This window comes from Lepisosteus platostomus, chromosome 4 (genome assembly GCF_059453375.1).
Source record: "Lepisosteus platostomus isolate fLepPlt1 chromosome 4, fLepPlt1.hap1, whole genome shotgun sequence".
Classification (NCBI taxonomy): domain Eukaryota; kingdom Metazoa; phylum Chordata; class Actinopteri; order Semionotiformes; family Lepisosteidae; genus Lepisosteus; species Lepisosteus platostomus.
This window is the reverse complement of record NC_142614.1, coordinates 54,759,398-54,773,770: the sequence shown is the minus strand read 5'-3', so window position 1 is coordinate 54,773,770 and position 14,373 is coordinate 54,759,398. Positions and strand designations below refer to the sequence as shown.

General features: G+C 34.6%; 1 protein-coding gene across 1 annotated transcript in view; it reads right to left on the bottom strand.

Moving 5' to 3' along the window:
* dtwd2 (DTW motif tRNA-uridine aminocarboxypropyltransferase 2) overlaps window positions 1-14,373 on the bottom strand; it is a 56,886-nt gene that overhangs the window by 17,548 nt on the left and 24,965 nt on the right. The window contains exon 4 of the mRNA XM_088629910.1: window positions 9,518-9,710. Within this exon, the coding sequence (XP_088486036.1) occupies window positions 9,518-9,710 (193 nt within the window). The remainder of the gene's footprint in view (window positions 1-9,517; window positions 9,711-14,373) is intronic.

Below are 14,373 nucleotides of genomic sequence, written 5' to 3'. Positions count from 1 at the left end.
CAAGCCAAGTCTGAAAGGCATTTAAAATCAACCTTATCACTCAGTGTTTCTGAACTTAACTTAGAACCTCAAATAATGAGAGCACTTCTACGCTATAAAATGTTATTATGCATACACTGTCACCTTGTCCTTAGGTCACGCTAGGCACCGTTATAGTTCTCAGTTTAGGTCAATTTTAAGCATTCACCCATTCATCCATTTCCTTAACTGCTTTATCCAGTACAGGGCCATGATGTGCCAGAGCCTATCTTAGCAAGCAATGGACACTAGGCAGGATACACCCTGTACAACATAGGGCACACACACAAACATGCTCACACTCACACCAGGGCCAGTTTTACAGAAGCCAATGAACCTACCAGCATGGGATTGGACTGTGGCACGAAACCCAAGTGAACATGGGAAGAATATACAAACTCCACACGGATACTATAGCATCTCAGAAACTGAACCTGAGGCCACAGAACTTGAGAGGTAGGAATTCTAACCACAACCACCGTGCTGCCCTAGATTCAAGTATTCTCAAAAAAATATTTTCTTCATCTATTTTGCATTTATTGTACATTTTGCTAATCATTTTGTATATACACATGGCTCTCCAAATGTAAACCGAATGATCTCATCTACTTTCCTACTTTCTAACAATGCAGAAAGTAGTGATTATTCTGACAAACCCATTGAAACATATAATCAACCATATATGAAGGAGAATTACAAACTTTAAAATATAGTGTCTCCAACGAAATCACACTAAAATGATCAGGTGTATTGTTCTATAGAATGTTTATGCTCTGGTACATAACGCAGGACACATAATCCTACTGATTCCCCTGTCTAGATCAGGCCTGTACAGGATAGCATGTCTGATATTTCAGAACATAAGAGGTACGGTTTTTAGGGGAAACAATTTACTTAGATATTAAGGCAAAATATATTTTAATATCTTTAATGAAACCTTAATTCATACAATTCATTTGTTTCAAAAGATACAGAACTAGGATTTTCTAGTCCTACTCCTTGGGGGGCTGGTATGTCTGCAAGTTTTCTTGTCTTCCTCAATCAGCAGCACTTAAAGAGCTGAAAGACACTGTTAATTTAGTCCAAATTGTTAAGAGCTGGTTTGCAATGACTCCCTGCAGACTCAAAACCCCTCGATTATCAGGATTGGGCAACCCTGGTTGTATGCAAGAAGGAAATTTATTTTCTGAGAATGATGAAGTATTATAAATCATAAATAGCACTTCAGTAAACACAGTATATGTGCCGATAGTAGAGCATGTGATATCTTGCCCACTCCTTTTGAAAGTCAATTTCATGATCCATTTGTCCATCTGCTATTACCTGCTATTGGTTGTTAGGTAGTTTGTTTCAGACTCCACTGATATGTGAGATGCTGCAACATTGTAACTTAATTTGCTGCTGCAAACAGGGTAATGAATCCATTATCAACTAGATGGTGAGCTGACATTAGTGAAGTGACAACACAAACAGAGCAGACAGAAAAAATGTATTTTTTTGTCCCTATACTACATGAAATATTTAAAGAGTTCGTGCTATGTTTTCATATAGTAAGTCTCATGCTGTTTGGATGTCACAAACCTACTGTAGCTGCTTCATTCTTGCAAATGTTTTCCAAATATTCAGTGTGCTGCAAAACCCCTTTACCGTAAATGAGGGTGAACATATATTTGAACCAATTCATCATGTTCAGAAAACCTCAAAACCCATTCTTTTTAAGAATCTTATATAAGAATAAACAGAAATAAATTATAATTGAAAAACTTATCTTTCATTAAATTAAAGCAAATCTTGTTTTTCTTAATAATGTCTGAGCTTTTTTTTCTCTGAATATGATATTCAATCAAATCATTCTCTTCCCTTTTCATCAATTTTGAAAAGTAACAAACACCAAACATTTGATTCACACTATATTTGTATGATATGCGTTTTGTGGCTGTGTCACATTACAGTAACAAAGCATTCGAATGTGTGGCATCTTAGATTTGCCAACAAAATCTGACAATAGATATTATGCATCGTTTAGTAACTGTGTCTTGATTTCATTTGTACAACAAATCAAGAGAACAGAAATGAGGAATGAAGTAGGACATATAAAACAGTGAACTGGGAACAAAGACAAAAGTAAAGGATGTTAATATTTCAAAAACTGCATTATTAATAGATAAAACAAGTTCAGAAAGATTAAATAGTTCTACAGATTGCATAAAGGGCTTAAGGTTCAATAACAGAACAAAAGTTTACCAAGTCACAGGCACAAATGAATTGCCAAAAGATACAGTACAAAGTAGCAGAGGTAAAAATGATACAGGAAAACAGGAAATAAATATTATAGTTATATTCAATTCAAGTGTTCACCAAAAAAGAGACAGGGACATGTTCCTACTGTAGGTAAAAGCTTAAGTTCTGAAAAGAACTTAAAGAAAAACTGAAAAGAAAAATCTAGACTGTTCGAAACAGGAATAAACAAGTGGGGTTCTGACATTAGGTACATTTTAGTCTAATTTACAGTGCAAGTGGCTAATATTTATTAGTCTATATTGTATATACACTATATAATGCATATAACCCAATTTATATATAGCGGTTACACTGTATTAGATTTCCATATAGGTTTTTGCTTAAATACAATAGAGTTTAATTCTTAAATCAAAAGCTATATTCTATAAATATAGAATATAAAAAAAGGTTTTGAATCCAAAGTAATGTATGGACAGTACATGTATTGGAAACTTGTTAATGAATAGGAAACAGTGAGTCATTTCAAAGGCCACAACCTCTAATTTGTCAGAGGAAAGCAGCGGTGTAACACAGGAATCCATTTTGGGCTCATTGATCTTCCTGGCCTATGTTAATGATTTATATTCTGGCATAGTTGGCAAACTAATTAAATTTGCAGATGATACAAAAAGGGAGAGTGACACCAACAGCAGCAGGAGAAATTACTCAAACAAAATCCAGGATTGGGCTGTTTCTTGGCAAACTACATTTAACATCCCATCCATTTTCTAGCTGCTATATCCAAAACCAGCTCGCAGTGGAACCAAAGTCTAACCTGGCAATGAAAGCAAAGCAGGATATACCCTGGATGGGCATACTGTATACAGACACAAACATGAACATACTCACAACACGGCTGATTTTCCCAGAAGCCAATAAGCCGACCGGTATGTTCTTGGACTGTGGGAAGAAAATGAAGCACCCAGAAAAAAAAACAATGGGGACATGGGGAGAACATACAAATCCACACATAGTACCCGAGGTCTGCACAAGGGGAAACCAGGGCCCCAGAACTGCAAGGCAGCAATGCTAACCACTGCACCGTTCATTGATCAATGAACGAAGAAGGAATGAATACCACATACTGTACATATCACATGGGTGATTCTGAACTGCAGGAACCCCAAATTTAAAGGAATCTGAGTATTTATGTAGACTGTTCTATGACACATAGGGTCACCCAGGGGATTAATCAGACTCAATATCAAAACAGGGACACAGAGTCACAGCTGGAAACTAAAATGGAATTCATGCTTGGAACAGGCCTTCAGCCGGTTAAGGACAAAAGTCTAGGCTCCTTCAAGAACCTGCAAGACAATCTTTGATTCACATAACTGCTACTGTAAATTACTTACAAAATGAGCAAGATGGAAAGGATGACCTATTAAAGCACCATAAAAATAGATATTTAAAACTAATTTGTCATGTTTCTTTATTTACCATTTGTATTCTGTTAGAAATATTTGACATGCTTTTTGGCATATGAACCTAGCATCAATTTCACATACTTCGCGAAACAGACACCCATCTCAGATTCGGACTTGAAGAATTCCTGAGCCAAATTATTCCCTACCATGAAAGTGGATCTGTCTTCACTTGAAGAAAAGGTACAACATGACAGCTGAAAACTACAAAGCAAGGAACATAAGAACAGAAAACAAACAGTAAGCAAACGAATGACAGTCCAGGCTATTTTCAAAGTGAAGTCTTCTGGGAAAGTTCTCCGAGCTTATCTAAGAAAACTGTTACGTAACTCTGAAGACAAAGATAAACATTAAGATACAATAGCTTTGTATAAAAAAGAAAATACTTGCAAACTCTTTACATTCGATATACAGTACCATCACATTTATATACCAATTACATCGTAATTACACCTCATCTTATATATAATTACAACAATATTGTCCATAGTTTTAATGGATTAAAAAGGTGATCCCAGGACAGGAGCAGAGGGGGGGGGGGGGAATGCAAAATACAAATTGCTTTGTGGCTAAGCAATTTATTTGTAGTGGCCTCTGCCATCTCAATAGATATGCAAATTATTTAATAGTTTAGGAGCCATAAATATGATAAGGATCAAGATGAAAATTGGGCTATTCAGAAGCTTTTACTAACCAGAGGTGAAGTAAGGTTCAAGGATATAAGCTAAAAGTAACAGAAGAAAGCCCAAAAGAGAGTTCATTGAAGATGCATCTGCCAACATACATTAGCAAACAAAGAAGCATTATGGTCATCTACAGTCAAGAGATTCAGTGATATGGTGTTACTAGGAGGACCATGACACAGATAATGAAAAAGTGTCAGAGCCTTCAGTGCTGTACCCAAAATAACCTGGCAATGCAGCTTAGGCCTGTCCAATATATTATGGCTGCAATATTATTATACAGTTCAGGAAAAGAAAAATGTACCAAAGTCACTGCCTACCTCTATGCTATACCTTCACAGAACGTTTGGTAGGCTGACGATTTAATTCAAATATAACCAACATATGTCACTGTAAAATAATAAAAATAGCAAACATTGTACAAGAACTGACATTTTGAAATGATTGACCACTGTCTAAAGAGATGTTTTTTATAACATTATTGATTAATTTGTTCTGCAATTCTTTACATGTTGAAGAGGGGGTGCAAATTATCTGAGGGCTGTGTGCATGCCAAAGCACAAGGCAAAACCCCAATCCTTATGTTTGCAGTTCATACCCACCCCAACCCTTTATTATTTATTTACATACTGTATACTGTTAGACATTTGCATGCTCTAACAATGTATAAGAAACTAAATATTTTTATTTAACTTTTATTGATTTTCTAGCTAATTTATTTACTAATAGTATTAGTAATACAGAAACATTAGCCACTCCTCACATTGTACATTATACCTAACCCGGGATCAGCCTCTTGGTTTGTAAATTAAATTGGCTAATGTAAACTTGGAATGTAGTTGATATTCTGTAGATAGAGTGAGCAGTGAAAGGTAAATAAGTAGGTCTAGAAGAGAATCTGTTAAATCAGAGGCCCTATGTTGAACTAAGAGGTCATCTAATTACATCATAAAAAAAGCTAAGAATTTAGCTTTAAGAGAGAATACGTTTATTTCTACTTATATTAAGAGGATATAACTTCAAAAGGAAGCAGGAAGACAAGTATTTAAAAAAAAGAAAGAATGCATAGGGCACATTACCCCTTAGAGAAAGGAAATGGTTCCAAATAAAATGGAAAATAACTTTTTCTTTGTAGGTTGTAACTAAGTCAAGGCAAGATGAAAAAGCCTCAGAGTAAGCCTCACAAGAAACCAGCCAGAATCAAAACATGTACACGGCCAGCTTCAAATGACTGGAGACATGGGAGTGGCCAAGTAGCAGCATTTGTCTGCCATCTGCTGCAGAGTCACACACAATAGCTTCCACCCTCCTGCATAAGCATCAAAGATAAGTCAACTGTTGTGTAATACATGTCCAGATCATGCATGTACGGTGAATTTAAATATAAACACAGAAACAGAAAAACAATATAATACACTCTAAACAATATTCATAACAGAAAGGGGTATTTCCATGGTGACTGACATGCTGCAGCTAAGCTGTTTGATGGCGTTGGAACCGCAGGGTGTCTTTGCATTGTGTTTAATTTTAGAACTTCATGTTTCGTATTCATGTTTGTATAAAAAGATATTTTTCAGCCAGTTGAGACTTTGTCACTTTGATTTGTTTAGAGCATAAACTGCTCACAATATAAGTGTTGTGCGTGGGGAAAATTGTATTCATATATGTGCCTTCTAATATAATACTGTTCTTTTGCATGAGGATCTCTTTTGTAGCCTTGGAAGAATTGGCAGCATCTGATCAATGACATTCTTCCTATGATTTGATACAAGCAGATTTGCATTAAAACTGGTGAGGTTTCTTGGCTTCCTTTGTTTGTTCTCATGTTCCAATTTCTATTTACAGTATATTAAAGATATTTGAAATATGTCACAGAAACCAATAAAGAATGTATTATTTTCTATTTTAGCAACTGAGTCATTGATAATTTCTAAAGTATTTTAAATTATTATATTCTTGTAGATTCTGAGGCAATGTCTCCAGTAATGGAAGAGGCTCATCTACTGGTAATCACCTGGATATAAAAAAACTATACTATAGGGATAATTTGTTCCTTTTTTAAGACATAGAATCATTTAGACCAGCAACACCTTCGCATTTGTTTTCTTCCATTTTCCATAAAAAAAAACATTTCAATTTTTTTTTCTCCATTTGGTCATGCAACTGGAGTTCAAAAGGAATAGGCTTTGTATTGTTGTATACTGTATATGTTCACATACATTGAAAATCAGAAAATAATTCTTAGTGTGCCTCAAGTGTTTTTACCTCTAAAACCTGTTTTACCTTTTCAAGTTTAGTAATGGCTCACACACATTTGGTACTAAATGAAGGTAGCACCTTCACAGTATTTACAGATTATTCACAGGTCTTTAACACCAAACAGCTATAAAACAAGAATATTGGTAAATAATTTAAATCAAAAGCAATAGATTATATTTAAAATAAAGAGACCATTGTTGCATAAATTAATCCTGATGTGTTTACTAACCATTTATAGGTTGGGAATCCAGAGACACTTGAATCTATGAAATGACATCCATTATAAAACCAAGAGCTTCCAAAAGGCTCCACTAGCAAACCAATAAGAAATGAACAACTGAGGACCTCATATGTTCATGGGTGTAAAGAGACAGTCATTCAGAGATGTAATTATGATCAAGATTCTGCAGTGATTTGCAATTTTGAAGGAAGATTTTAAAATATATGTTAACATTGATTGGTAACTTGTATAATTGTGACGCATTGCAGTAATATTGACTGCATTTCATGGCTCGGTATTCTTTTCTCATCTACTGCACTCTCTGACTGGTATATGAGCCATTTGCACAGAACATTTCAGTAATTAAACACAGACACAAATATTTTACAATCCTAAGCATTTAGGTAAGTCTGAACCTGGGGTGTTTACGGAAAGGAGGTAGCAGAGAGCTTAAAGGCCTGAGATTTGGCTTTTGTTTCAGAGTCTTTCTGAAGACATTAAGCGTAAGTTGTTGTTTTTTTACAGTATACTGAGTGGTTGTTTTTGCTTTCATTGTATTCAGCATTCACAGGTTTCACATTATTTCTGACCTCATTCATATTTAGACGTCCTTATTATCATTTTAAAATAGCAGTTGTAAATAGGAATTCATCCTAAATTGTAAAGCTGATAGATTCTATTCTAAATTAATGTAATTAAACCTTAATTTAAGTAGTTTAATCAGTTACACTAGTGACCATAAATTTAATTGCACAACATAATGATTCTGAACTGTTCTTATATTTGAAATATTGTTTCCTGGCTTGAAATTACCTACGCAACCCAAGATTTTATAAACACCATTCAGAAAGTTGTCATTAAAATATACTGGAAAAGAACAAGTAATAAGTTTATTCCATACTGAAAAGAGAACAGAGAAAACACAACGTTTCGGCCATGGAGCCTTCTTCAGGTGTGTCACCCACCCGAATTAAAATATACTGTTGTGCTATAGTTTCTCTCAGACTCCAGTCTTCACACATGTAATTGGCAAACAGACGCCATAATTAAAATATAACTAGGGGGTCTCTGCACTGCTGAAAATAAAAGAGCAGGCTACATATATATCAAATGAAAATGCCATTTGACCTTACATACTAATACAAAATAATGAAAGCTAAAGGTAAATATCTTTTTATACTCCCTAATTACATGTACATCTCTATTCATGTTTACTTGGTTAAACACAAACATAAATCACACATTTCTTTTGAATACAACAGGCAACCCAGTGAGTAAAACTCAAAGCTGGAAGAGATTCATACAAGTGTGATTCATACAATCAGATATTAAGTGTTACAGGCAAATTCAATGATTATTCCCTGACACAGGCCATGAACAGAAAAACAGGAGTATGTTTGGTGCCATACACAAAATAATAAAAACAAATTATTTGAAAATTGACCCAGTATCTCTTCCCCTTTGACGTGTGCATCTAGTTTCATAAAATAATTATAGTGTAATTGCACTTAGATGGGTTTCTTACATCAGGCTACCTCTATGTCAAAATGTAATGGCAATAACTGAGATGGCACTCTGTCGTCTTCACAACAGTGTACTTCTTTCATCCATCATTTAAAACTAGATTGAATTATGCATACTTTAAAAAGATCACTTTTTAATTTACTTACATTCTTTACCCTAGCTGAGCAACCATTCAGGTCAACATATAAAAGGAAGTGTATCCTATATTGAAAAAAGGACCAATAGCTTGTAACCTGGAACTGGAAAAATATTGCCCACAGCAATTAAATTTTTCATTAATACAATTAAGAAAAGACTCACTCACATATTTTATATGCTTTCAGGATAGTAGCTGTTGATAAATCAGATTAAAAAAAGAACAAAATTAGGCTAGACAGGAAATGTGTGATGCCTTGTTTAAAAAGCTTTTTCTTCAATAATTAATGGGCCACCAGTAATATCTAAAAGGTCATTTCTGACATCTGCTAAACTATCATCGGCCATGACTGGGTGATACATTTTTCCAGCGTTCCTGTTAAAATATTAAATGTTTATGACAGGATAAAATCTGACACTGAACAACATGTTTCATTTTAAACCAAATAGCAGACAAGAATGAACTTAAATAATGATCTCTCAGTAATAACCTTGGAGTCTTGTAAATTAAGTTTTATTTTCTGACATTTCTTACACAATGGATTTCAGCAGCTGTTTTATTGTGTTAATTTCCACTGGAGGCTTACACCTATGTTTTAAAGAAACTATGATTGCAGGTACAGAGAATCATTACCTCCATTGGATGTCATTCTTTTTTCATGTGGTAGTATGAAATGTGTAACAGCAGGCAGATCAACACTAAGATACCCAACCATTTAAGATGAATTACAGAAATTTACCTTCATATTCCTTATATTACCTATAAGATCCCTTACATTCATATAGTTTCTTAAACTCATTTTGTGTTGAAAGCTCGTTGAAAACAGGAAAAAAAAAGAACTGAAAGCCAAAAATCAATCTCTAGTGTTGAGGTGCGACTAAATTCTTAATGACAGTAATATGTTTTATTTACATTTAACTACTTAGCACACCATTTTCTTCCATAAATACACAGTATATAAGAATAAACCCACCTGCTTTGGCAAGCGGAACAATGAGTTCCTGTAGAACATATCCTTGGCCTGGCTCCAGGTACCATCTATAATTATGATGTTGTAAGCAGCAGATGAAGAATTCAAATCCAGCTCTTCTAGGTTTTCCGCATCAGACCCAGGATACAGAATCAGAGTGCCGGGAGTTTGACACACAGAGGCCAGTTCAGGATATCTAACACAAAAAAAAATGCAGGCCTTGGTAAAATACAGCAAATGACACAGCAGCATAAACAATTGTGCTACACAACACATATTCTAAACACAGTTCTAACTATAAAATACTTAAATCTTCTTTTAAACAGAAGATACTTAAAATAAAATACTTAAATCTTCTTTTATCTGTTGTCTTCATGATAAGGTGCTCTTCATAATGAATGCAAATACTTTGTCATTATGTAATGAACGTTCCCAGGTAAAATATGCAACCAGCACTTATTTTGATGCCATTTTGCATTTATCTCACTGTTCTTTATTTAAAAAGAAATACGTCCTTCATTATTAAGTGATAGTAACCTAGAAAATTTCCATATTTCATATACTATACATCGAATAAAGTATGAATGGACATTTCTTCAAATTAAATACATCATATTGGATTAAAATTATACATGAGTGGCAGTTCCAACATTTATTTTTATCCTTATTTTCTAAGACTGCCCACAAAGAGTCTTGTCATCACCAACAACAAACTGCAATATTGAGAACCAAACAGGGCCCCTTTAAAAGAATCAAATGTATTGTTTTCTGGTGACATTAGTTTGTCAAGGCTATAGCATGCTTTGTGGGAGACAAAACTATTGTTTTCCAGTATAATTTTAGACATGGAGCAAAGGGGGGACCAAAAGATTAGAAAAAGGAAACCAACATAAATAAGCACCTTTTTCTGCAACTGATTTTTTGCAGCGGCAGAGCCAATTTTTCCCCAAGGTGTTTTTTTTTATTAACAAAAAAGCATATTTTAAAACCCGGTGAGGAGTAAGATCACTTCTGCTTGCCGTAGAGACCTTGACATTTCCAAAGGTATGAGAAAATGAAAACAGAGAGAGTTGAACAGAAATAGTGGAAACAGAAATGTATTTTTCTAGGTGACAGAAAAAAAGCTAAAAGCTAGAAACTACTAATCTGTGTCAAACAGTAAAAATAATTTTCGAGTGCCTAATTCCAAGTGCCATGGTTATTCATTTTCTGATAAACACAAAGAAAACACAAGAAAAATGTTTAATTTAGAAATAAAATCTATAAATGTTGTACCAAAACAAATTTCCCCAATGAACTTCCCTTGCAAATAAATCTAAACCATTGTCCAACTGCTGTTAAAAAGTGCTTTTCCTTGTGTGCTGTGGTCATTTGTACACAATATGTGGATTTACTCAATATGAATAGCAAAAATATTTTTAAATCAATTTCATATGCTTTCATAAAGTTAAATCAGGGACATTAGAAAAATTTAAGGAAGTAAACAGCAGCAAACAGAAAATATGGAGCCAAGGCTTTAAAACTGCTTATTTTCTAACTGCTACAGGATAGCACTGTAAATATGCCAATGCCAATGCTCTACTGCTAAATGTTGAGACCGCATAAATGATGTATGCTGATTTTATTCAGAATGGTTGTAAACAGGTTAAGTTAAGCAATTAGAATTACATTTCCTCGTGGTAAAGTCTGAGCATGGAAAGTGGTGTACATCAAGTGAAACGAAAAAAAAAACTGCTGAATGCCAATTCTATAAACTCTGTTCATCCCCACAGGCCACCCATTTATCAGTGAACCATTGACATTGTGCCACCCATACAAATTAAAAGGGAAAATGCTACAGAATTCCAAAAACTGTTAAAAATGAAATCACCAGCCATGTGTCATTGCCAAAACTGTTTTACTGAGTTATTCTGTATGGTGTCTTACCATTTGCCTGTGTAAAAGATGGCAACAGTTACTTCTGCTGCTGTTCATTTGTTTCTAGCTTTCAGTGTTGATATAACCTCAGTGCCATGGTCCTCGTGGACCCAGGGTGTTTGCAATTGATTGACACCCCCTTAATTCAGCATCTCAGAAGATCCCATTGTTTATATTAGACTAACTTAAATTATTGCATATTACAAAGCCAGGAAACCCAAGAATAAGGGCTCAAGTCTGAGATCTTTTGAGCACCTTATTAGATGCCAGTATAATAGCTGTCATTATTGAGGACTAAGATGAATGAACTCCAGACAGTTTGATAGCAGTAGTCCACAGTACATCAAGGGATTCTACTGCACAAATCTAATAGATTTGCCAGGATTACATATCTCTTGGAGAAAATCCCATTTTGTCAGGAAGTAATTCTCTCTGTCATTATTTTGCTTTTTGTTTTCATTGTTTTTAGTGTGTGCGTGCACACAAAACTGGGATTTGTAGCTTATTTCATAGCAAGCTTTCCCTCTGGCACTAAACTATGCCTCAGTGAGTTGCAGGTAATCTAACAGTCAATTATAGCAAGCATATTAAAAATATTAAAGTTGTTTAAAAGTCTCTGTGGAAGTACAGTAGTACTTCAAGAATACAATCTAATCTAAAGGAACGAAAGCCCTCTTTGTTACCAAATATAGTACTCATCTTCTCATTTATCAAATATAAAAATATAAAATATAAAATATTTCATACACATTAATCACTTTACTCTAAAGAAATATACCCCAGTACATTAAATACTTGTATTTAAAAAGTGGAAAGTACTGTATATAGAAATGAGGCTTTAGCATAGGGCTGCTAGAAAACATGTACAGTAGCTGATATAATGCTTTATTACATTTGTCTGTTTAACACACTTTACGCATCTTAACGTCTTGGGACAGTTGGCTGGCAGTTGGCTCTTGTTAGGTTATTACGTACTCATAATGTGTTTTCTATTATGAGACCACCTTATCAAATTGTCTCTGACTTCAGCGTGTACAGTTCATAGGCAAACGTTAAAATGGAAAAACAAAATCTGTCAAATAGAAACAATTATGAAGCTGAAATAAAAGAAATCACTCAGAACCATAACACAGAAATTGTACAAACAAAAACCTTGTTGAATACTTTGTCATTCAAAATCAACATTTATAATATACTGAACATATATACTGAATCAACATTTATAATTTTCTGAAAGTGTGAAAATGAATGAAAATCAACAACAGCCAGAATTTGCAGCGGTAAAGCTACCAAATACCAAATAGCAGTTCATAGAACACTGAAACAGCAGAACTACAATCAAGGCTATATTGCAACATGTAAAACTCTTACTGTATCATCACCAAGAACAGATCATTCAGATTAAAATGTGCTCAAAAGTGCAGAAGCGAGGCAAAAAAGTTTTATAGAAAGATGAGAACAAGATAAATACATATCACAGTGACAGAAAGGTTAAAGTGTGGAGAAAAAGAAATTGCAGATGAGCCAAAGAACACCACGTCATCTGTGAAGCATTGGCATGCATGGCTGCCTCTGGAAATGGCTCCCTTGCTTCTATCCATGGTATAACTATTAATGATGGTAGCAGCAGAATGAATGCTTAAACAGAAACGTTGTGTCAGCTTGTGAAGAAAATGTCTCCATACTTGCTGGACAGTACTTTACCATGCAGCATGATTATCTAAAATACATGGGCAATGCAAGCTCTGAGTTCTTCAGGAGAAAAACAGATTGGCCAAACTCCAGTTTTCAGTCTCCGAGTACGACTTTCAATGTGCAGAAGACAGCATGTAACATGAATCAGACAGATGGTCCAGAACATGCAGGCCAAAACTTCTGATTTGAATATTTGAAAAATAGTTCTTCACCCTGCAATATCATACTCAGAATACAAGTAGTTTGCAGGGCCTTCTCATTGTAATAAAAATCCTATTATTTCTAGAAGAAGTACAAGTAGCTTATTAAGACCTTTCTGAGAAACATTTGTACCACATGGGTGGCTGGGTGTCCTTCTCTTTAATCTCATCAACCACCTGCTTGTCTAGATGACTTCTCTGTCATGTTTCCTGTGGTGTTTAATTTTCATTTGCTCATTGGCACTGGGACACCAGGTTTAAGTGCAGTAAATACAACAACCACTGATGTGGGTTTGAATGAATCAACGAGTAGGGTTTTTTTTTTAATAAGGGGCCATTAATTTCCTAAGGAGCAATTACTGCTTCTGTGTCCTAATTATATACGAATTGAGCTACCTTTGTGCCTTGTGTACTCTGCACTGCAACTAACAAATAGATGAAATATAATTAGACACATCTGGGACAATGAGAATCAGGCTTGAAGGCAGAGATAAAAAATAAAGAGAAAAGTAAGACTACTGTAGTGTAAAAGTAAGACTTGTTTTCCCGCACAAGCATTAATATTTTGAAAGAATATCCTTTCTTCTCCCCGCCCCCACCCCTTGAACTATACTCCAAACAAATTTCAAGGACATATTCACAGAAACATCTATTGTGGATAAAACATGAAAAGCTGTTTTGCCTCATTTACTTAGCAAATGCTATCCCATTCATATTCAGAAAGAGATATTAAAATGCTTGTAGTACATACAAGACTAAATTCTACTATTTCATAAGATACTGTATTTCACATATTTGAAACTAATTAGGCATTAATCTTGCTTGCATGATCACAAAGAGGAAACAAATGGACCAAGGCACAACACAGACTTAACTAACCTCTTCCCTTCTTCCAGTTAGTACTGTAGCATCAACGAAAAATACCCTATGAAAGTATAAGATTAAATCAAAAGAATACTAGTTTCATATGCATTTCACAAAATTCTATTTAGAAGATAGTAAAATAGAATGACCTGTAGCTCTAAAATCTCAAATGTCTTGTCTGTC